Raw genomic sequence first — 23,150 nt, forward strand, 5'->3', positions numbered from 1 at the left:
CACGGTCCACCACACCGTATCTCACAGCACGCGAAGGCGCCAGACCTGCAAAAGTCTACTCCGGCCTATCGAGATTAACGCGCAGCGAATACGCCAGCTTCTCCTTCTCGCAGTACTCGGCCAAAAACTTGAGGCCGAAGCGCACGGCCTGGATGGGCGTCGTGTCCATGGAGAGGGGCAGGAAGTAGGGTCCTGAGAGCCTCACGCCGCTGACTTTCTCTGGTTCTTTTACGAGCTTGAAGTTCGACTCTTGGCCGGCCCATGTCTTCTTGTACAGGGATTGGACGTTCTCCATGGGCAATGCGATGCGGGCGTCCTGGTAGTGGCGGTTCATTTTTATGGTGTGGTCGGAGAGGAGGGCAAAGTTCTCGGCGAGCGACGTGTGTTGTTTTGCGAGTTCGGCGTGGGCTACATCGTGGGGCGAGTCGTGGGGTCGGGCACTGAGAGCGCGCTGGGAGACGTGGGTGCAGATTGCGGCTGCGATGACGGAGCTGAGGTAGGAACGGAGGCCGTCGAGGTGTTTGAAGTCCTTTGTGCAGTGGGCGTAGGAGAAACAGAGAGGCAGCAGCGTTTTCCAGGTTTGTTCTACTTCGCCGGGGCGGCCGCGAAGATTGAGTGAGAGGTCTTGGGCGTAGTATGCAGCCATGTATGACCTGAACCTTGTTAGTAACTACATTATGGAGGCTAGAGACAAGACTTACAGTATGCACTCTAGGTTAGTGACGGCGACTCGCTTTTCGTCTTCAACGGTCGCCTTATTGCCCTTCTCGGTCAGGATCTTCGGAGCTTCGTGCTTGAGCTTCCGGCCCATATGATTTAGCTTCATCGAGTTTTGCGCCAGCAGCGAGATATCAGCTTGTTTTTTGCCGTTCAACGGTGCAGACGTAGAAGAAGCTTTGACGTCTAGTCTGGAACTTGTTGGGGTATTGCCTGATCGACCTGGTGTAGCCTCCAAGCTATCTGCTGATGTAGTTCGCAACATGCTGACAGCTTTGGGATCCCTCTTTGGAGTCGTGAATTGGGTGAGGGGCTTCTGTGTGCTGGACTTGTTCGACAACGCCGGAGAAGAGGTGGGCTGCTGTGTTGGAGTTATCGGGCGATCCTGCGTCGAATGTGCTCGCGGGCGTTTGGATGGTACCGCTAGTGATGTATCATCGTCGGTCCGTGGGCGCTTTTCTAAAACTTTGGGCGCTACTGAGGCCGGCTTGACACTAGGCGTGGACGAGGACGTATCTGGTCGCCGTGCTGCAACCTTTGGGACCGGCTTGATCCTATGCGCAACCCCATCCACAGTCCTCATCTGCACTTTGGGCGGACTGGCGTGCATCTTGGTCGGAGTGGCTTTTGGTGTTTCCTGGCGCTCCTTCTTCTCTGTGACCCCTGTCCTCTTGGGTGGTAAACGAAGGATCTGCTTAACAGTCGGGGCCTTTGTTTTCGAGAATTTCAGCTTGACCACAAGACTGCTGTCGAGCTCTTCTGCGGCCTTTGATGGCTGGCCACTCGGAGACTTGCCGTTAAGTGAGACCGATCGCGCACGTGACCCGCTCTTGGACGCTTCGTTGGCCTTTTCATATCGTGCTGTCGGGATCTGCAGGGTCTGACCCTTACGATCTGAGGATGAGGTGGATACGTCTGATACTGCTCTGCTCCGCTGTGTTTCTAGCCTATCCAATTCAGCCTGAATACTTGCGGGTAGTGTGGGTGATAGGATGTTTGGAAGCCCAAAGGGGATATTCAAAGGTTGGTGTACTGGCGAAAGCAAGGTTGGCAGGCCATGTGGAGTTGCATTCGAAGGCTCAGACCTGTCAATGTTGATCTTCGCCTCGACCGACTCCGACTTCTGTGATGATGACGGAGGAGGCCGAGGCCGTGTTTCAGATCGTTGGCTGTCTTGGCTGGAAGAGATTGGCTTCTGTTCGTCGCGCGATTCGGTTGGGAGTCTGATACACATTAGCAACGGACTGAATCCGGTCATCTATAGTCTCACCTTTTCTGTGACCTCGACTCCTCTGGCTTGCGCGTAGTGGTGGACGGCTTCTCTGGCCCCTTTACTCCGTTGGCCTGAGTGGGTGGAGGCTTTGCCGGAGGGAGGTTAGGCGAGGCCTTCTTGGAGCCAGGCGTAGGCGTGATGGTGCCATTGGCCTGCTTCGCCTTGAATGCTGAGAGAGAAATCTTCTTCTTGGCAGTTGAATTGGCCGTGCTCGAGGGTTGCGACTTCGGTTGTTCTGGCTCAGGCTCGTCGTCCTCTCCAGCCTGCAGCTCGAAGCAGTCCTGACATGGCTCACGGTAGAGGTACGTCCTATACTGCACATTCTCCTCGTCGTAGCGCCACAAGTTTCCCACCATCCAGGCATTGGCCTCTTGTTGTGAGTGGTATCGGTAGGGGTTCATCGAGGGTGTTGAGAGGATGTAGGGCGTGCGCGGAACCACTGTCTTGACGCGCTTGAATATCCTGTCCAGCTCGTCGAGATCATCTTGGTCGCCCTGTGAGAACTGTTTGCGCTTCAATGATTGCGCCGTGGGGACCGTCGCGGGGAGGCCTTCTAGTCGCGACATAGTGGTGTCCTCCAGGCGATCTCGGCCTTTGGATTAGGTGGGCGGTCGCGGTCGCGCAAGTTGGGCTGTTGGGTAGCGATAGTTGAGGCAGTGATTGTGGAGAGAGTGAAAGGTCCTAGGCTTGCGGGGAGAGCGGAGGTGGGGGTCAGGTCAGACGGTGTCGACGGTGGATAGTCGCAAGCGTGTTCGCGGGCGCGGGCGGACAATGTGAGGGACACGAGTGAATCCTGTACTGTGACGATGAGCATGGCATTTACGCGTACTTGGTCTCACTGTCCAGCACTCACGAGAACAATACTACGGCTGCCGACTACCTCAGCCTCCGATGCGCGGTGTAGCTGATGCCAGAGTCGACCATTGCCCAAGCCTTAGACCGCAGGACCAGCGATGCGATCTCCGAGGCGGCGCGGTGCAGGAACGACAGTCTGCCTTTGCCTGGCGTGTGGAACGGTGAGTGGAGATGCCGTGCCCGCGACGGAACAACAGCAGCGGACCTAGGCGTGTGAAGGTCGGGATCAGCGCTTGGGTCGGGTTTGGGGCATGGGGCATGGGCCCTTTACTCGCCATTGGCTGGCTTCACTACCCACATTATTCTTAGTTTCGAGCGTCACATCGAGGTCAAGATGCAGTCGCGACATTTGGTTGCTGGAGTTGTCATGGTAGGATATCGTCATGCGCTCTGTACTTTCGAAAGCTTTCAACTGTCCTTGCATGCATGTCACCTCGTATTGCCGGCTTTAATTTTAATCTGCAGGGCCTCCAAGAACCTCCAGCCTTACAAGGGGTGCGGCCCATAGCAACGAGAGTACGGGAAAACGGCTGATCTGTTGAGGCTGCACTTTTAGTGGAGACATAACACGCGTATATTGGCAACGCCATGAGCCACGCTCTCCATCACTCTGCTCCTGACACTTATCGAAGTCGACTTCAAAACCCCTGTGGACATGTCAGATGTAAAACACCGACTTGTACCTAATATATGCAATGGCTAGGTCACTTCTCGCGTGATACAACACTAATGTTTGGGGTCGAACCAACGTCGTCTGCGCATGACATGGTTCCATTTCCCAATGTTGCACACTACCAACGGGTGAACAAGAGACTGTTCAAGTGGCCTTGATCATACGTCCACTGAACTAGCAGGCTACCAAACTATATCATGTCGGGAACTACAGCTCCTCGTCATCCGTCTCTTCGTCGTCGTCACCCGCAGGCGAGGATGGCGTCTTCTCAGGAACTTTACCTCGCGTCGGCAGCTTGTTCTTACTAAAGGGAAGTGCGCGTGGGGGTGGTGGTCCTGACGACTCCTTTTCCTTGGAGGGCTGTGCAGAACTGGACGCGAGAGGCTCAGATGACCTGTCTTCAACTTGCGGCACTGGGTCGACCTCATCTTCGGCGTCCGTTTCATTGTCAGAGTTTCGATCTGGAGTCCCAGGCCTAGCAACGTCGTCGTCGTCTTGCTCCTCGCCGTTAGCCTCGTCAACCTCCATACGGTCACTGTCGGAGTCTGGTTCCGGCTTTGGAGCCCTTGCGGGAGCTTTGCGCTTAGATGTACGTGATGCAACGGCCTTTCGCTTCGGTGGCTTCGTTGCTGTTCTAGCCGATTGAACGGCGGACGCTGTAAAGTCACATGTTAAACATGGTTCACAATCCTCATGACATCAGCTCACCTGTGACTTTGTCGACCTTGGCCCCAGCTAGTAGGCGGCTCTGGTCTCGGATCTTTCTTTTCTTTTCATTGAGCAACTCCATAAACTGTTGAAGCATTGCTGTTTCTGACTCATTCTTGGTTTTGAGGAAATCTTCCAGCTGGGCGTTGAGCTTGGCGATGGTGTCTTGCTCACTGCTGGCGCGTGCTTTCATGTCAGCTATTTCTTGAAGTGCGTTGTAATGAGCTCGAGTTGCTGTTTTGGCCCATTCGAAAGGATCAAACTCGAAGTCGTCATCTCGTGGGAGAACGATCTCACCCAGTGTCACCTGTCCGTTGTTAGGACAAGTCCAGTATCCTGAACATGCAGGTCATCTGACCTTGATGGCTTGGACATCTTGCCGTATAGAGAGCTCGAGGTTGCCATTCCTCGCAGTGTAGACCATGCGGACGCCAACTAATATTGCAGAGTTTGGTTCAAGTTCTTTTTGTAGTAGGAAATGGGATAAAATTGATATCCATTCATCGCTGCTGCCCTTGAACTTGTGTTTTAGTTTTGCGAGATTGTCGTGCTGAACTATGTTACGTCAAAAAGGAAGCAGTGGCATGATGTATAAAAAGCAAGCTTACGTGTTGTTTTGTACACATCTGGACTGTCGTCTTCGCAATGGCAACCTACGATTCGGATATCCAATGGAGGGGCGTCGTCATGTTGCACCTCGAGCAGGACGAGCACACCATGCCCGCTAGCTGGCTCGACGGGAACGATGCAGGTACGCTGCATAACCATGTCTGTACCCAATCTGAGGCAGAGTGGGGATCGGGAGCGCGCAGATCAGTGAAAGTCGGACGCGTCAGTGGCGCGTCGATGGTGTCAGCGAACTTTGTTTGTTTAGCGTGTGTCTGTCAGTGTTTATTCGGGCCAAGTTGATGGGCATGCAGGAACACGAAGACGGTGTTTCATGTGGTGGACTAAGATTGAGTGTGGAAACCATGCTTGTGTTTGGGGAGGGGTTATTTAAGTGCAGTGTGAGGGCGAAGGCAGCAGCAGCAGGCACCGACGCGACCCACAGACACGACGTGTGCATTGTTTGGGGTGAAGCATACACGACCACTGTCGCAACACGCGTAGGCATAGCTGTAGATGCGCAAGAACAGCTGCAGATGCATGAGTACACCCGCCTGCCGGCCACGTTGCAGTCATCTGAGGGAACGAGGGTTCTCTCGTACCTAGTTCCATCTGGATCGCCGACGTGCAGCGCGTGTCTCGGGTGCGTCAGCTCACAGGGTGCTCCCTGCGCAAACAAACGAGACGCTGTCGCTTGCCTTGGGACCCTGAGGCCCCGTTGCCAGCCACCTCCCGTCTGCAAGAAACACGCAACCATCAACACCGATCTCCACCGCGACCCAGAGCTGCCGCCATGGCCGCGCCCAACCGCAGCTTTGCAGGGCGCATGGCCTCTCGCGGCTCCATCACGTCGGGCATCGAGGCCTGGGACGACGGCGACTTCGAGGACGGCGACGGCTTCCTGCTCAAGCACTCGACGACGCACTCGCTGTCGTCGCGCCTGTCGGTGCGCTCCGAGTCCAACACGGGCGACGACGACTGGACGGTGCTGCTGACCCCCAACGACGACCTGTCGACCAACAATGCCATCAACTCGGCGAAGAAGGCCGGCATCCCCATTCCCGCGAGCGTGCCCTCGTCCGCCCTGCTCGGCGGCTCCATCAAGCGCCTGGGCAACAAGAAGTCGAGCCGCCGCATCGACGTCGACGACGACTGGGGCAGCGACCTGGTCCTGCCGAGCAACACCACCGGGGGGCTGAAGCTGAAGGCCCCCGTGCCGCGCACCCCGGCCGAGGAGGAGCACGACGACTTCGACGACTGGGGCGAGGGCAGTCTGGGCATCCGCTTTGCAGGCACGCGGCGGGAGACGCGTGGGGGCCGCGGTTCGTCCGTGTCGGCCATGAGCCCGAGTCTGGGCAGCTGCATGACGCTCGAGAGCGAGGACGACGACATGCTGGGCCTGGTGCTGCCAAACGAGCCGCTCGACTTCATTGCCCGCCTCGACAAGCTCAAGAGGAACGAGGTACCGGCTCCAGCACCAGCGCCAGCGCCAGTTCCATCAGCAGACTCCTTCTCGCTGCGTCTCCAGAAGCTGCGCGACCAGCCTCCCACCTCGGCGCCCTTTGACGATGCAGCCTTCGATGCAGCCTTCGATGAGCCCTTGTCGCCTACCACCGCGGCACCACCCCTTGGTATCGAGCCTTTCACGTCGCCGCCCCTCGAGAACGAGTCCTTTGAGTCCTTCCTCTCTCCTCCCCTCGAGAGCAGCCCCTTCTCACCACCCAAGCCCTCGCCCAAACCCTCGCCGAAGCCCTCGCCAAAGAATACTGAGGACGACTTTTTGGATGGCCTGGACTTTGGTGCCGGCGAGATTTTCGACAGTCGCAAGCTTACGTTGAACCGCAACGTCGTTGTCAAGAAGCCGTCCTTCAGATCGATCGCGCCTTCTGCAGCCCGTCCTGCGGCTACCTTGACATTCACCGATAAGGCGCCCTCTAGAATCCCTCGACCACCCCCAACAACAACCCGCACTCGACTGACCCCTGTCTACGAAAGCGGTGCCACGACACGAACTCAGAGCCGGCCGATGCCCACCACCACCAGCGCACAGCTTTTGCGTGCGAAGCGTTCAGCCCCTGTCCTGCGCAACAACAACAACAACCTCCCGCAGCCGCCTCGCTCTCACGTCCCTTTCCTGTCCGCGGGCAGCTCAACTACTCAGTCGCATCATGTCAAGTCCAAGGGCTCACAGACCCACCTTCGCCGCGATTCTGATCCTCGCCGGCCACTCTCGCCATCCGTGCGACCCTACTCACGCATGTCTGGTTCTCATCCAACTGAGACTCCGAGTCGTGCTGGGGTGAGACAGGAGCTGGCTCCCTCCGCTCTAGCACGTCACCCGCCGCCACCTAAGAAGCTAACAAAGCCTCAGCGCAAGAGAAACTACGGCGATGGCCATGAACTTGATCTCTTCGATGACCTGCCGACCTCGGCGGTCAAGGAGAAACAGTATGAGAAGACACCTCGAAATGTGGCGAGCAACAAGTCTCTGCGCCAACAACCGAGCAACTCCCGCTTGCCCATGCCCGACCGTATGGTCACTCCTCAGCCCCAGACACCACGCAGTCCCCCGAAGACCGATCATACACCACGTTTTGCTCGGGACACTGCTGCAAGCAGAAACGCGCGTGAGCAGCGGTTGGCAGGTACGAGGTCACGTGGCGAAGGCCAAATTGCACAGAGACCCACCAGTTGGCAAGCACAAGTGGCTGCACGTAGCCCTCATTCAAGTCCAAATGCTCACCGCAAGAAAGGATCAGGTCAAAAACCGCAATTGATCAGGCAGATGACTCAGCCTTACACCTCCAGTACGAAAATTCGCCATTGCTGTCATGTACTTTGCTAACTTGCTGCGCAGATGAAAAAGGCATGATATACAACCCTACACTACAACGTTGGGAAGGAAATGAGGATGCTCTTGCGCCCTTTTCCCAACAAAACACTTCAACCACCACTCTTGCCTTGACTACTGCAAGCACGCCAACCTTTGCGCAACCAGCTCCTCCGTTCAACCGCCAACACGACCGTTCCCAGTCAATGTCACACACGGCTCTGTCTTCCATCTACGCGGCGCAGAGAATTACGCCTACACGCGCCACGAAGATTGCTCCACTTCCAACTCCAGTGGCGTTACCTTCTCCACCTCGCCCGGCCTTGATCTCACAGATTTCAGTACCGCGCGGTGTGCAGTACGATGGTCGCATGGTGTTTGACCCTGTCAAGATGACATGGCTCAAAGCTGCTCGCCCCTCGAATGATCCGCGATCGCCTTTGACCGACGCGGATGACGACGAAGATCCATTCGCTGGCCTCGAGGACCTAAAAGACAACGAGAGCATCGCTGGCGGCAACAACGCCATTGGCGGTGGTGGTGTTTCGAATCCCGACGATCCCACCTTCGTTGGTGAAGAGTTTGACGTTGGACCAAGTTTCATTCGCCGACAGAAAGAAGAAGAAGCCGCCTGGAGACGTCGAGTGGATGGCTGGGTCGGCGGCATCCGCGACAACGGCGAGCAGAGAGGCGGTTGGAGATGGGCGATCCGTGAGTTCGCCGCGAGTGCCTCTGCTGGGGCCTCGGCGATCTAAAACTCACCTGTACAACTCCTACTTACGACCTTATGATTTGCATCGCAGATTTGGTAATCGGGCGCATCGTTGGCATTTGTTCCAAAAGTATTGCGGCACCTCAACTGCCTTGCTATATATCCCGAGTGTTACGAAAGGGCGACTTTGGATAGTTACGCCTCACTCTTACGACCATTTTATGACTCACGATAATCTCTTTCGACAATATTGCTCCCAATAATACTTCTGGTCTTTTTTCTGGCGTCTCGGGACTTTGCTGTAATTTAGTTCACTCATGATGACCAATACATTATTACGACTTGAATGAATTCTTACTGGAACATGAACGTGCCATTGACGATCTTCTGTCTGCATTGCTCAAGATCGCTATCAAGGATACATCTACCTTTATTGGTTGAGCTGCTTGTGGGGTTCAGCCGCTGTCGGTAGACTCGGCGCTTCTACTCGCGCCACGTGCCAGTCCCCCCCACCACTCGTGCACTCGACCTGTCACCAGACCTATGCACACCGCTGTGAATCACCATGTCGCGCTCTGATGACCCAGGCCACTACTTCCAGACAACGTAGCATAAATACTCTGCTTCTGCCTCTGCAACTAAGAACTGACCGGCAACAGCTCCGCCTTGAATGAAACAGCTCGGAAGGCCACCAAGGCGAAGAACACAAAGGGCAACCCATTCAAGCTCCCCTCCAAGATCCTCGCCATTACTGCAGACCCACGAGATGACGGCCATGTCTACATTGCCGAAGCCGCGGGCAACGTGAAGCGGATACATCTTGAAGTCGGTCAGACATCTGTTCCTCCCACTCAACTTGATTCCTCGTTGTCGTCTCGTAGTCCTGGACATGACTGACTCTATGCTCCCAACAGACTGGTGATGTTGCTGCCACCTTCTCCGGCCCGGCTGCACCCCTCACCTCTGTGGCCGTTTCATCCACGTCGAACACCATATTCGCAGGCTGCTGGGACAAATCCATTTGGTCATGGACGCCCTCTTCACGAAAGCCTGTCAAGAGGTTCCAAGGACACAGTGACTTCGTCAAGGCTGTCATAGCGTTCAAGTTGCAGAGCAAAGAGATCCTGGTATCAGCTTCTGCAGATGCGAGTATCATCGTCTGGGACGTGGCTACAGGAGAGAAGCTGCACATTCTGAAGGGACACACACGAGGCATACTGGCACTTGCGCTCGATCTGGTCGACTACGACGTCAACAAGGACTCTGTGACGGTCTTCAGTGCGGGAAGCGATCGGGAAATCAGACGCTGGAATGTTACCTTGTCTACAGCCTCCGAGGTTCAGCCCTCGCCGATTATCGCACACGAGACAAGCATTGATGCTATACACTTTGACTCAGACGGCGATCTCTGGTCTGCCTCTGCAGACAAGTCGGCGAAGTGCCTATCGAGAGGTCGAGAATGGGAGGAAGACTCCACGTTCGAACACCCCGACTTCGTGCGCGACGTCGTCGTTGACGAAGAAGGCGGTTGGGTAATTACGGCATGCAGGGACGAAGAGATTCGCGTCTGGGAAAAGGGCAGCGGGAAACTGCATCATACCTTTACCGGACACTATGAAGAGGTCACTGGACTTCTCCTCTTGTCAGGTCAGAGGCTGGTTAGTATCAGTATTGACGCAACTGTCAGACAGTGGAGCTTGAAGTTGCAAGAGCTAGCGAAAGCAGTCAAGGAAGCCGAGGACGAGAGGCTTGGTGCAACAAAGGAGGATGACCCAGAGAAGAAGAAGGGTATGATGACTGCTGAAGAGGAGGCTGAGCTGGCCGAGCTCTTAGAGGATAGTGAGTAGACAATTGGCGAACGGAAGGCGATCGAATCGTACGTTGCCAGCGACCCGCTGGCGCCCCTCGATCGATGACTTCTCCGATCGCTCCGATTTAGGTAAAAACGAAATGAGACGGCGGGACAAGGCACTTTTGTGCTCTACTCTACGAGACGTGTGGTATCCTGCCGGACGTGGTAGAGTTGGTTTCCCCGACTCCTCTGCATAGAGACTTTTGGTATCTCCCCGTTCCCCATTCGCTTGATACGTGGTGCTGTTTAATTCGGCATCTAGCGCTTGTACCGTGTCCGAAACGCTGCACCGCCAGACATGAGAGGTTGGGGATCTTCGGTGACTCTTGCAAGAGCTTTTGGCCTGCGCAACATTCACTCTGGAGGTCTCTAGGCTACGATTTTCTGTGGGGCACGTAGTGGTCGCTCACGGGCGCCAAGATCGCAACTGCCTTGCCAGACAATAGAGGCAGCCTACCTTCACCTTCACCAACCCTACTTCTCGGCTGCCTTCACTTTAGAAGTCGACGGCCTCGCCCCATCACGACCTTCTTGTCTCTTCTGCTCCCTTCTTATTTGCATCCATTGTCCCGCGTCGCGCGACGCTTCTTTTTCGCTCCATTCGCGTTCTTATATTCTCTTTTGCAAATCCGACTTTCTGTTCTCTTTTCCACACGCCTCCGCTCTCCCGCCACACCGACAGTCAGCCGCAAGGCCGTCTGTTTGCATTTTGGCTTGTGTGGTTGCTTCAAAGCAATCCCGGCATGCCCAGGGGCGAACAAGATCCTCCACGACAGGGAGCACAATGTGCAACCCCGCCATCAGTGGCGGCCTTCTTAGGACGTCGGGTATGGAAGAAGCCAGCAGATATTGAGCTTTATGCTCTGTTAGACCGTCAGGTCCTTGGCACGTATGCGTGGAGAGGTGTCTTGTTCACCGCTGGGTAACATAAATGTAGGGACTTCAAGGGATTTCCTTTGATTCTGGCTCTGGGTGTATACCATGGAGCCAGGCCGTCCGCTATATCCTGTTGCTGAGCTTGGAACAAGGCCAGCGCCCGCTGCGACAGGCACCACATCGCGGATTCCGCGCTCTGTGACAGTCCCGCTACCCAGTACCCTTCTTAGGCGAACAGTGGAAGATGCCAGCAGACATTGAGCTCTCGCTCTACCTTCGGGTGAGATGACCTCTGACAGACCGATTGGTCCATGGCGATTTTATCTTGCGCAGCGGGTGGCTGGCCGAAATAGCTCAGCTCTAAGGATGTAGCAGACGGTATTTGGGCGTTTTGAATCGCAATCATGGATTGCAAACGGGTGCTTGGTATGTGTCGCTCACCGGATAGGTTATCCACTTTGGACTATCTGCAACGGTCGGACGACACGCCCGTGAGTTGCGGTACGCTGGATCGGTGGGCCTTGGGACCCCTTCGGAATTGGCTTCCCAGTCAACCTACGGCAACCTCGGCTTTCGCAGACCGCGTCCGCTTCTCGAGATGCTCCCAATCGATAGTAAGGAATCTAAAGGTCCTTTGCACCTTAGACTCACTCGCCTGCGGGTAGCCGGGGCCCGTCTGACAGGGACATTGTATCCCCGCCACCAGTGCTGCTCTTCTTAGAGCGTGCGCGTGGGCGACGCCTACGATATCGAGCCTCCTCTGTGAGGTTCCGACAGACCGAATGGTCCATGGCATGCTTTTGCAGTCAGGTACTCCGGCTCCCGAGGCTGGCCTGCTTGTGGGGTCCTGTTGGTTCGACGCTTCCAAAGCGTTCAGTGTCTTTGGACAATTTACTCGCTGAGACTGTATCCAGTTCTTATGTCCCCTTCTGGCTCAAGACAAGACGTTCTCGCTCGCTCGATTGTATCGGTTTGGGGTAACGTATCTCTCTCTCGCCCCTTGATGGATCGCATGAGGAGCCTGTTTGACAGGGCGCGGTTCGCCGTAGCCCCGCCACCAGTGTCTCCCTTTTCAGGGAGATGCGTGTGGAAGAAGCCTGCGACATTGAGCACCTCCGGGAGTCTCTGACAGACCATCTTGGTCCATGGCATTCTGTCTCCAGGCACCCTCGGATGCACATCCCCCATATACTTTGGCCGTTGTGCCCCTTCCTTCCAAGCCGTTGTGGCCGCTATCAACATCTCCGCCCGGGTCCGCCCATTCTTGCAGGTTCGCCTGTTCCTTGTGCGTGTATCCACGTGCTCGGTCGTCGTCGATCGCGAAAGAGGAGCTAGTATGACAGGGAGCGTTCATTCGCAACCCCCCACCACCAGTGTCGCCCTTCTCAGGGAGTCGCGCGTGGGAGATGCCAACAGACATGGAGCTCACGACCTCTGCTCTCGGGCACATGGCGTGAGACTCTGACAGACCAACAGGTCCATGGCAAATACTGCATACAAGCACCCTCCGGCAATCCCCGAAGGATTGGTTATCCGTTTTGGAGGCCGACCTTCGCGCCGCCCCCCTTCAGGGACTCGTTTCCCTCCCGTCCTCCTGTATCCCGTCCTTCTCGTCGTCTCTCGTCTAACCGCTTAGACTTGTCCCTTGTCGTCATCGTCGTCGTCGTTATCGTCGTCGCCGCGCGTCCCTCTGTCCGTTAACATGTCCGTTACGATTGTGCATGCGTTCTCTCGTCGTCTTTTTTTCGTCAGACGCTTTACTCGGAAGGAAAGGATAGGAAAGCGGGACAGGTGCTGCGAAAGCTTGTCTGGAGAATACTGGATCGGGCGTTTCGGCGCTGGGAGATCGCAAGAGGTGGATGGGCGGTAGAAGTCGGACCCTTGCGCCTCCCCGTGGTGCCGCCTGGATAGTCGACCGTTTTCCTGAACGTGGGGAACGGGAGATGAACCAAATGCAAGGGACGCATATACGGGTAAGTCTTCTTCTCCTGGGTTGTTGCGCTTGGGCTTGGTAGCTGTTGGATTGGTATGGCGTCGAGCACGTACAATTGGGTAGACCAGTTTGGAGCATAGGAATGGAGTGTTGTAGTACTCGACGTATGGTACCCTCATAGATTTGGATTTAAACATCAACAATTACTCTACCTTGCTACTCTTACCTTCACATACACTTCCATGCATACCCTCTCTCCCACCCAAACTCACCTATCGACAAGAAACGTCTAATTTCATAACGGACATGTCAGCCGCACCCATCTCGGACTATTCCTCACGATTGTACCATGAAAAGGTGCCTCATATAAAAAACCTATCTCTTCCTTCTCTGACTACATAGATGGTAGTGCATACGTAGACAACGACAGCCTCTTCACAAGCTGCCTCCCCATTTTACACGAAAGCAAAGCTAAATCCCTTGTATTCGAGTTGAATCCAACGGATCTATGCCTGTTGGAGAAGATCGTTGATATTTTAATAGACATGGACCGTATGTGAGAGTGTGTGAGAGTGTAAGATAAGCGCATCACTTCATCTCGAAAGATCTTTAGCTCGAAGACAAAAGACGCTCTGTGCATGGAAAGTCGATGCACAAACAAACGTAAACGCGCCCTTACCCCATTTCGCCTCACTTCGATACCAATGCTTTGTCTGGTTTAGAGGGGTTAGCGTATACATCCCCTTCTCCTGTTACTGCTGTTGTACTAAATCGAATTGCAGTGTTCTCACTTCGAAGCTAGCAAGCAGACAAGATATCCCCTGTCTATATACTTCACCCATTTAACATCCCTCCTGCCATTTTCACACAATTCCATTGTTCCCAACACACCCGGCGGTAACGCATACAAGCCACGCTCTACCAGTAGCGCATAGTCGCATCGAAAGGGAGGGGAGAGTGTGAATATTTGTGTGTAGATGGGAGATGTGAGGCGGACATAGTGAGGGATGATTATTTTGTGTGCATACCAACACGCTATTCTCTCTGAGAGTTTTCAGTCCGGTAGAAAGTAGGATGGTGCGGAGAATGTATGTTGTTGAACTGCGTGGATGCGTGGTAGGAAAGCGGTAGAGTATGTATACGCATAGCTTGGTAGTCAATCATTTATCGGTGGCTTCTCTCTACTGCCGGTATATAAGAAGAGATATGTGCATGTCGTTCTCAAGCTGCGTGATGGGGGGGGAGATCGGGGGCGCATGTATGAAGGCAAAAGACACGATTGTGTAGAGCTGCATGCCTGGAGTGAGATGTACGCTTACTGATATTGTGTTGTCGTTTGTGGGTCATGATTGTAGCTAGGAAAGAAAAGCCATACATGGCGCGCGATTACCGGCAAAGACTATCGTCACCATCGAGTCCAATGCTTCCAACTTGATGGCGTATCGTCGCTTACCGTGGTCAGGACTTGCTCTCTGATGGGCAGCTAGCCATTTGGGAGCGAGGCGAGTATAGAATCCAAGTTTTCGAGTATCGCAGGATCCCAGGAGACCCGTGATATCGACAGATTCAACATTAAGTTTTCCGTTAACAGGAGCTCATGTGAGTGAACCACTCTCGTTTGTAACGACATTACCACAGCGACAGTGTCAAGGATTCCAGCGACATCAACTCCTTTCACTCATCTGCACGCTGAAACAGCAAGCCTGAGGTGCAACGTACACTACCTTGCTTGAAATCCTATTCAAGAGCTAGACACATGCGAGTGGGAAGTGGAAGCCCTGTTCCCCAGTAGGTTGTATTTCCGGCGCCGGGAATAGCGGTGTAACCAACTGCAAAACAGTATTGGATTGACGCACGCTTGTGAACGTACATGAAAGTGTGAAGGACGTGTTATATGCACTGATACCAGGCCCCCTGATCGTATGTCCGTTTCTCGGCGGAAGGTTGGCGCATCGTACCCTGGTCTGGGAGTGAGTTCGTTAACCTAAGCGATCAGACGAGTAGTCGCATCTTCAGTGCTGAGGATCGTCAGGGAATGACGACACTGGAACAGCCGTTGGAAGACAACGTGCCTGCTACCCGCTCTTCCCTCCGCGTATATCTGACGTCGCTGGAAACCGAGTTACATCAAGACCGTTGGCTTTGAGCAAGGGGATAGTGTGTATGCATATGCAAGGGGGTGTAGCCCAATCCAACACCAAGTATGACGCTCTACCAATCGTCCTTGGAAATCTCACACCGTCTGACGCTCGCGCAGAGCACTTGGTGAGGCGTCAGAGTTTGGCAAGGGACACTTTCACTAAGCCGATCATCTTTTCTGCGGCAAGATCTTCGATTGCCGTCCTTCGGCCTTACTTCTACCCAATCTCCACCAGGGGTATGACGTGGTATACCTACGTTAGCCAGCACATCAGTAGCTAAGCAGATACATCACACTCCTAAGTGTGCTTTCTACATACATGGCATCTGTGGTCTGAGGAATCAGGTCATAGCCAAGTGTTGGGGCGTTTCTCCAACACGGGTTTCCATGTGCCTGCTGCGCCGCAACGGCTTTTGCCTGATGCTTGGGTTGGCACCAAGAACGTGGCGTCCAATAGAAACTGTACTGTGTTAGCGGCTGTGGATAAAGTTTCAGTGTGAAATGTCTTTTGCATTGGATGCTACCTCGACGTGTGTGCGTAAAGGCTGGGCAGATGCACTGCTGTTTGAAGGATGCGAAATTGCTGATACAGATGCAGCATTGCCCAGACCATGCTAGTACACTATTAGAAGCAAACCATGTTGCGGGCCGGTGGTTTGATGTAGAAGAGTTATTGGAATAAGGTATCCCGGAGTATTTACATTCCAACGACCCAAGAACAGGACTTCGGGACATTTGGATTTCAGGACTATCTGGTCAACAATCCTGGACATTTCGCATTGCATGTGTAGGTTTGGCTGCTTTTGGCTTTTGTTCCAGACGTGGGGTCACAGTATCTGCGGAACGACTCGAATGGATGAGCTGCATTGTATAGAACCACATGTCAAAGGATGGACACGTCGATTGAACCCTTTAGGCCTCCTTCGTGTTCGGCTTGCCAATCGTTCATCATGAAAAACAACTGTGAGGTGGCTGCGGGTGATGCACGTGGCAGACCGCTGTTTCCTCCGAGTTTCCCATGAAACATGGTGGAAAAGGCAGATTTGGCACCAGCGCAGACTGCAAAGCAGAAGCCCCAACAATCAAACATGGTTTCTGTTGTCGAGATTATGAAACAGACGAAATCTGATGGCTTGGCAACACTCCAGACAAGATTGACTTCTTGACGTGTTACAAGGCGTTTCTTGGGATCGAGGCGTAATAAATTAGCCTAAACATGACAAAAAGAAATGCGCATTTCGCCATGGCTGTACCGGTGGCTAGGTACATGTTCTTTTTCTTTCCGCCGCGGGAGGCTGCATTGTCGTTGAGGCCCTGTACCACGTACCGGTTTACTTTGAGGAAAAGAGAACGAGTAAGAAATTGACGGATCAAAGGTAGCGACCGTTGAGCGATCTTCCTAACACAGCAATCTTTTAGCCAGGTGCTCGTACGATGGGCTCCGCGACTATCGTTCCGAGGCGGGTCGGACAGATTTGCGGGCGATCAACCTTGGACCCTTTGCATGCAGTCCGTCAGTGTTTATTTTTCGACAGCCACGATCGGGTTAGTAGTACTGCTGCCAAAAGAGCGAGCCCTCATGATAGCTCCCAATGCAGATGCAGCGAGATCCCAAAGCAGCGACAACAGTGTCCGAGCGTCAACGAGCGTCCAGCCCTTGGTGCGACAGATGAGTTGTTGTGGAAGAGTGACGGCGTGTGGGTCTGATCGCCAGCGTATGCGATGGCGGGAAATGGCGGCACCCTGGACGTTTTAGGTGGATCTCCCGAACGGAGAAGGGTGAATGCTTCCGACTCATAGATGGGCGAATTAGCATGACTAGTGGCGTGTCCAGATGGGCCGGCGGGCGGGAAAGCTGGTAATCCGCCTCGGCGGTCATTGGCTTCCAAGAAACATTGTCAGCTGTTCCCGCTAATGAAAGACCCGTGTGTGGGGATCTGCATTGCAAACCGGTTATTGCAACAAGAATAGGCTAGGAGGAGGCAAGCGATATCTGCGAACCTTGACAGGACATCAGACCACCCTGTGCTGTGTGTGTCGTGCTATCCGCCTTTGGTGGTACTGCAGACGAGCAGGCATCACCTGAAGGGCCGCCCCTGGCTTTGATCTGCTTTTGGGGCTGCACTCATCAAGCAGAGACGCAGACGGCAGAGGGCCGCGTGAGGGGGGCATGCGCCGCATAAGACATACCAAGACACACCCTCCAGGGTAGCAAGACACGCTCCAGGGTAGCAAGACACGCTCCAGGGTAGCAAGACACGCTCCAGGGTAACAAGACACGCTCCAAGGTTTGGTGACAGGCCTGCTGCTGAAGGTTTGCGGGAGCTCGGGGGGCACATGCAGCAGCCTGTTGCGACGCGACAGCCGTTGGTGAGAGACGGCGCAAGTGTCCAAGGTTGTGACAGAGGAGCAGTAGCCGTGTGCTGAGCGGAGGCATGATGCCAGTTGGTTGGGCTGGGCAGAGCTCGGAAGCTTCCGTGGGGCGTGATTGATTGATTGCATAGCCCACCGCGGTTCCCGCACAAAGGGTGTGCTAGTCAGACAGGATCTCGCGTGCCCGCTGGGGACATGGCAGGCTGTCATGATGCTGGCTGGCTGCAGAGGATGGCTGACGGGGAGTGTCATCCACAGCAGCGCCCACGCCAGCGCCCATTCCCAACGAGATGCACCGCAGGATCATCCTGCTCGGGTAGCGCAATGCATGCCGCCGGTCTTGCAGCCTGGGCGCTGCTCAAGCACCTTGAGCCGTGGGCACGGAGCACTCGACCCAATCAGCCCGCTCGAACTATTCCCCAACAGTGACCCACTCCTTGGTCGGCTAAAGCTCTGGTGGTTGGACTGCGTGCGAGTGCAGCTCGTCCGGTTCCAGTTCGCCCACCCGATCCCTCTTTCTTTTCTCCCGCCAGCTTCAACACCACGACGCGACATCGACGGCAGAGCGACTGCAGCCACTCTCTGCCACGACTTAGCACGCCGAATCGCTGCCAGCCCTCGCCGCGTCTCCTCCCGTGCCAGCTAGTCAGACGAGTCCGTCACCACGTCGCAGCAATTGCCTGCGCCGCACTCACTTGGCCATCTCATCATCTTCGACACCATCGCTTTGGGCCATCAATAACGCCGCCGACTCGCAACCCGCAAGTGCGCCGCCAATCTCTTCGTTGTGTTGTTTGCTTTTGCAGCCGTGAGTGCTTTCCTCGGCCCTTTTGATCGTGGATGAACAGCCGGCTGTGTGGATCCGTCATGTGCGCGCCGTCACTGCGGTATTCACGAGCCTGCACCCGCACGGGGGGCGAATCGCGAATTGTTTATTGACAGCGCCAGGTCGTGTTTGCTTCGTAGTCGATATACGACGTCTCGTGCATTTGTTTGCTGGGTACCCAATCGCGTGGTCAAAGACGTAAGTTCAGGACCCTAATCCTCCGTCGAACCTTCCCCGTGGGCTCGTCGCGAGGCTGTCTCGGCCCACGCAGAGTGCTGATTCGTCGCAGACATCGTACCTAATCCACCATGGCTACTATTGCTGTTGCGAATGAGACTAAGAGCACCTCTGTCCGCACTACAAAAGATGGCCGGCAGGTCCGCTACAACTTACAGGTGATCCAGCAGCCGGAGCGTGCCCGTGCTTGTGGCAGTGGTGCAAAGTCCAGTGCTGATCGACGTCCTGTCGACCCACCGCCAATTGTCGAGCTGCGTGTCTTTGAGAACGACCAGGAGATCACCTTTGCCTACAATGCAAACTTCTTCCTGCACGCCAGTATCGAGAATGCCCGCGCCATTGCCCCAGGACGTGCCCCACCGGCCACGCCCAGCTTCCCCGTCCTCACCGGCACTCCCGTCGCCGGCATGGCTTACCTGGACCGCCCAACTCCAGCAGGCTACTTCATCTTCCCGGATCTGTCTGTCCGCCATGAGGGCAAGTACCGACTGAGCTTTTCTCTGTTCGAAAACCTCAGTGAGGTCAAGGACTTGGATCCCGAGGACCCCGACGTCATCTGCGACGGCAACAACTTCGTGAGCCACCGCGCTGAAGTCAAGTCGGCGCCCTTCACTGTGTTCTCGGCCAAGAAGTTTCCCGGACTGTCTGAGAGCACGGCTCTGAGCCGCATGGTCGCCGAGCAGGGTTGCCGTGTTCGCATCCGACGCGATGTCCGTATGAGGCGCCGGGAGACCAAGTCTACCAAGGAATGGAACGAGTTCGACGACGAGGCTGGCGGTTACGACGAAGTTCAGCGCGCTGCGTCCCCGGACAACTACACTCAACAGCAGGCTGTTCCTCTAGACTCTGACCGTCCCCGCTCCGTGTCCAACGCCAGTAACCCCTCCTTGGCTCCTCCACGTCGCCCAAGTATGGATGAGCTGGCGCAGTCTTACCAGACCAATAACGGTTATCAACATATGCCTCCACCGCAGAACTCAGCATATCCTCAGATGCAATCGTATGGCTCAAATCAGAACCAATACCACACACAGTACGCACAACAACACGGTGGCATGGTGCAGCCACCGCATGCCCAATATTCTCACCCATCTCAGCCGCTTCACAACAGCTACCAGAACCAAAACGCCGTGCAAATGAACCAGGCCTACGACTACCAAAACTACCAGCAATCTCACTACGGGCAATCACACCAGACTACTCGCCAGGATTCGGCCACAGACTACACTCATCCTGCCGATTATCGCAGAACGTCTATTGCCCAGCAACAGCCTGCGCAGCAATATCCTGGTCCAAGCCAAATGATCCCGCCATACAGCCCGATGGATCAGTACAACCGCCCTCAACAGATGCACCAACCTATCCAGCCTATGCACAACCCTGCGCACATACCTTCCCTATCTGGCCCAAGCAATGTGCACATCTCTAACGGCCATCCTTTGCCTGCGCTGAAGACACTGCAACCCCCACCGAAGATGGAAAAGTCGGAGCCAGTCTCACCCATGTACCAGTCGCCGCCTGGCATGATATCGTCCGCACCCATGTCGGCCAACTCAGACGCGCAAAGTAACTACCCCATGTCGCACGCCGCCTCTCACCTCCCGCCAATGTCCACAGCCAGCAACAAACGATCCTTCGCAAGCACCTTCGACACCAGGCACATGAACGAGCGCCTGACGCAAGGCGCACGGCCCAACCTCTCGGTCTCATCCTCCACCCACGACGAGCCCGACATGGAACCCCCAATGGACCGCGCGGCCATGAACTACCGCCGAGCAGATGGCACACGGATCCAGCGCCGCGTACCCGACATTGGCGTCTAAGTCCAACGCCATTATCACTTTTGCGATGTGCTTCCCAGCCATCATGTTTCTGACCCCCAACTTGTTCCGAGGCTTTCTCCCTAGGCGTTGTCATGTCTGATGTCTCTTTACTGTTTTGTATTCTTATACCCCCCGTGATCTATGCATGCGCGTCACTCGCGCACTCTTTCCTTTCGTATACATGTCGAGTCTTGTTTTGTTCTGTTCTGTTTTTGAATCACTGGTTTGGTTTGGTTTGGTCTAGTCTGGTCTGGTTTTTGTTTGGTTTGTCAGTAGGCATGGTCTCTGCCTTTTTCTTTTGCTATGGTTACCTATTCATACGCTCTCTACTACCCGGGCAGATATGCTTGCTTGCTTGCTGGCTGGCTTCTGAATCCCCTTGACCATATCCTTCCTAGCTTTTTGCTCTGCTCCTTGCTTGCTATGCTTGCTGCTATAGGGCGGGAACTGTGTCTGCTACTTGCTCATGTCTGCAACTTTGCATTTTTGCTCTGCGTAGACCGGCGGCTATCTGAAGTACGTAGGGCGGCCTTTTTGGCTTCTGGGTGTAGGAATTTGCTAGCTTTTGCGCAGATAAATGTGAGGAATAGTGAGAAGTTTTGAATTCGCTTTTTTGTGTATATATGTCTTGTGTATCTGATGACTTGAAAGATCAACATTTTTCCCGCCACTTGGTGTAAAGCATAGTCTTCTTCTTACTTCGTCTTCGACGATAGAGTAAGGTCTTTGCTATCGTATTGTTCGAAAGGAGCCAATTAGCATCACCTACTCCGTCCAGTGGTACCGTCCTCCCCGTCATCATCACCATCGTCGTTCTGATCCAAATCATAGTCGTAATTGGCAGCAGCAGCAGCAACAGCGGCAGCGGCAGCGGCAGCGGCAGCGGCAGCGGACCTGCTACAAAACGCCCCAAACCCCCCATCCTTCTCCCCGCCCTCATCTGCCACAACAATACCGCCATTGACACTTCCCTGCGCCCCGTGTTGCTGCCATGGCGGCTTCTCACACGCACTCCCCACGCTCTCCATATATTCCGCGCAGGTATAGAAATACGTCTTCGGATGATGTTCGACAAGGTAAGGACTAGCCAAGGCATACGAGCTATCCTCACGTGAGACAACGCCGTTCTCGACAGCTTCTTGCAGCATGTCGACGAACCACAGATCGGTCTCGCCCCTGTGCTGGGTGTTAGTTGTGCGTATCATAGAGACTGAGGGATAATACCTAGCCAGCCGTTTTACAAATCGTGGGTGCAATTTGTTCAGGAGGATTGGTGTTATGAATCGTGAGTGTGGGGTGTTGAGTAGGCGAGCTTGTTTGTTGGTGTTGGTGGTGGGGTGGCGGTGGGTTTGCTTGGATATTTTTGCTCGCTTGGGGGCTGGCGGGTATGGGTTGTATCTCCGTTTGGGAGCCATTTTGCTTGTTTTCGAGGCGGCGTTGTCGAGATAAGGTGAGGTGGGGATGATGCGTGTTTGGTCGAGATGAGCAAAAACGACAGTTCGCCTGCTTCAAACGGCAAGGGCAAGTGACCAAATGGCGAAAGTGCAGAACTCGAGGAAGTACTCAGACGCAGTTATTGTGAGTACGGAAGTATGTATTCAAAGTGGTCAACAAGAGTGAGGATATTGTCTTGCCATCGTGCACCTTTTTGTGTTTGTCTTTGGATACGCTCGGTCCTCTAGGGCTTCTGATTCAACTCATCTGATTCAATGTATGTACATGTAATTCGCTTGTGACGAACATACTCTTGCTAATCCCTCTCCAATTCACGTCCTCGATCCCTGTCCAAACACTGACAGAATGCAAGCCAGGTAAGGCTAAGCACTTTTCTCTACTTTCGTGTCTGCAAGTCACCATTCATACGAGTAACAAGACAGAGTAAGGGAGGTAGCCCTGGCCAGATGTTACTCGGTGGTTACATGTCCAAGTCTGATGAAGAGAACCGCACGCAAGAGGATAGAGAAAAAGAAGAATATACATGAGCCTAAAGTGGTGATATGCCACAAGGAGAAGGTGATGAAAACGGCGAGATCGAAGTCGAGAAGAGCGAGTAGGTCGTTCAATGCCTAGAATTCGACAACGAAGAAGAGAAAGAAAAAGAAGATAATGAGCAGGAAGTGGAGTAATGTGACAGTAACGAATACGTTGTCACTGAAGCTGTAGTTGTGAAACTCAATGAAACCCAGCAGTTTGTACTTCAAATCACACCTGTCGAACGAGATGAAACTGAGCAGCCCACTACTAATACTACAATGGTTGTTACTGCTTTGTCTGTTGACATTCATGAAAGTAGAGACATTACGCACTTGGTCATTCCTTTATCTAGACCTCGATTTTCTCTAGGCAATCATAGATTCCTATGCAGGAGAGGTCTTATCCTCGCTGCTTCCCGAGTCGCCACATTAATATTCTCCGGCGCCCTGCATCCCCTCTGATAACGTGGGCGGGACGTACTGGTTGTCATCCTCACACCCACTCCCCAAAAACCTGGTAAGTTCACTAACCCAGACGCGTCGGCCTGCCCCTGACATTCCCCTCCTAGCTGGTAGATATCCCATATCTTTCCAGACTACCCGCTCCGATACTAACCACCTGCGTCTTCGCACTTGCAGTCAGATATCAGCTGTATGTGATCCGGACACAGGTCCTCGGTAAGTCGACATCCCAGGATCTAAAGTGCAGCAACATTTTGCAACAGCGTGACACCCACAACCAA

At 54.3% G+C, this 23,150-nt stretch overlaps 8 protein-coding genes across 8 annotated transcripts; 3 read left to right on the plus strand and 5 right to left on the minus strand.

Moving 5' to 3' along the window:
- Nucleotides 1-55: 55 nt before the first annotated feature.
- Nucleotides 56-2,556, minus strand: P153DRAFT_376258 (uncharacterized protein; the record flags this gene model as incomplete). Its single annotated transcript, XM_033669645.1, has 3 exons — nt 56-653; nt 702-1,940; nt 1,988-2,556. 3 exons carry the CDS (start codon nt 2,554-2,556, stop codon nt 56-58), a joined length of 2,406 nt encoding a protein of 801 aa, XP_033523294.1.
- A 786-nt stretch (nt 2,557-3,342) lies between these two features.
- Nucleotides 3,343-5,307, minus strand: P153DRAFT_367217 (uncharacterized protein). The gene is made up of 4 exons (XM_033668216.1): nt 4,835-5,307; nt 4,585-4,781; nt 4,227-4,533; nt 3,343-4,174 (listed from the first exon to the last, which is right to left on the minus strand). Exons 1-4 carry the CDS (start codon nt 4,992-4,994, stop codon nt 3,726-3,728), a joined length of 1,113 nt encoding a protein of 370 aa, XP_033523295.1. The 5' UTR covers nt 4,995-5,307; the 3' UTR covers nt 3,343-3,725.
- Nucleotides 5,308-5,574: 267 nt separating this feature from the next.
- Nucleotides 5,575-8,716, plus strand: P153DRAFT_367218 (uncharacterized protein). The gene is made up of 2 exons (XM_033668217.1): nt 5,575-7,639; nt 7,690-8,716. The coding sequence occupies exons 1-2, from the start codon at nt 5,626-5,628 to the stop codon at nt 8,415-8,417; spliced, it is 2,742 nt and encodes a 913-aa protein (XP_033523296.1). The 5' UTR covers nt 5,575-5,625; the 3' UTR covers nt 8,418-8,716.
- Nucleotides 8,717-8,939: 223 nt separating this feature from the next.
- P153DRAFT_291869 (WD domain-containing protein) lies at nt 8,940-10,221 on the plus strand (the record flags this gene model as incomplete). Its single annotated transcript, XM_033663797.1, has 3 exons — nt 8,940-8,980; nt 9,034-9,199; nt 9,289-10,221. 3 exons carry the CDS (start codon nt 8,940-8,942, stop codon nt 10,219-10,221), a joined length of 1,140 nt encoding a protein of 379 aa, XP_033523297.1.
- A 2,513-nt stretch (nt 10,222-12,734) lies between these two features.
- On the minus strand, nt 12,735-13,501 carry P153DRAFT_397129 (uncharacterized protein; the record flags this gene model as incomplete). The annotated part of the gene is made up of 1 exon (XM_033671533.1): nt 12,735-13,501. Exon 1 carries the CDS (start codon nt 13,230-13,232, stop codon nt 12,735-12,737), a length of 498 nt encoding a protein of 165 aa, XP_033523298.1. The 5' UTR covers nt 13,233-13,501.
- Nucleotides 13,502-17,035: 3,534 nt separating this feature from the next.
- Nucleotides 17,036-17,729, minus strand: P153DRAFT_28108 (uncharacterized protein). The gene has a single exon (XM_033663122.1). It carries the CDS (start codon nt 17,675-17,677, stop codon nt 17,189-17,191), a length of 489 nt encoding a protein of 162 aa, XP_033523299.1. The 5' UTR covers nt 17,678-17,729; the 3' UTR covers nt 17,036-17,188.
- Nucleotides 17,730-18,463: 734 nt separating this feature from the next.
- Nucleotides 18,464-20,586, plus strand: P153DRAFT_28118 (uncharacterized protein). The gene is made up of 2 exons (XM_033663131.1): nt 18,464-18,572; nt 18,664-20,586. Exon 2 carries the CDS (start codon nt 18,683-18,685, stop codon nt 20,432-20,434), a length of 1,752 nt encoding a protein of 583 aa, XP_033523300.1. The 5' UTR covers nt 18,464-18,572; nt 18,664-18,682; the 3' UTR covers nt 20,435-20,586.
- Nucleotides 20,587-21,053: 467 nt separating this feature from the next.
- On the minus strand, nt 21,054-21,849 carry P153DRAFT_431757 (uncharacterized protein; the record flags this gene model as incomplete). The annotated part of the gene is made up of 2 exons (XM_033672924.1): nt 21,054-21,610; nt 21,659-21,849. 2 exons carry the CDS (start codon nt 21,847-21,849, stop codon nt 21,196-21,198), a joined length of 606 nt encoding a protein of 201 aa, XP_033523301.1. The 3' UTR covers nt 21,054-21,195.
- Between the last annotated feature and the right edge of the window lie 1,301 nt (nt 21,850-23,150).

This window comes from Dothidotthia symphoricarpi (assembly GCF_010015815.1).
Source record: "Dothidotthia symphoricarpi CBS 119687 unplaced genomic scaffold P153scaffold_11, whole genome shotgun sequence".
NCBI lineage: Eukaryota > Fungi > Ascomycota > Dothideomycetes > Pleosporales > Dothidotthiaceae > Dothidotthia > Dothidotthia symphoricarpi.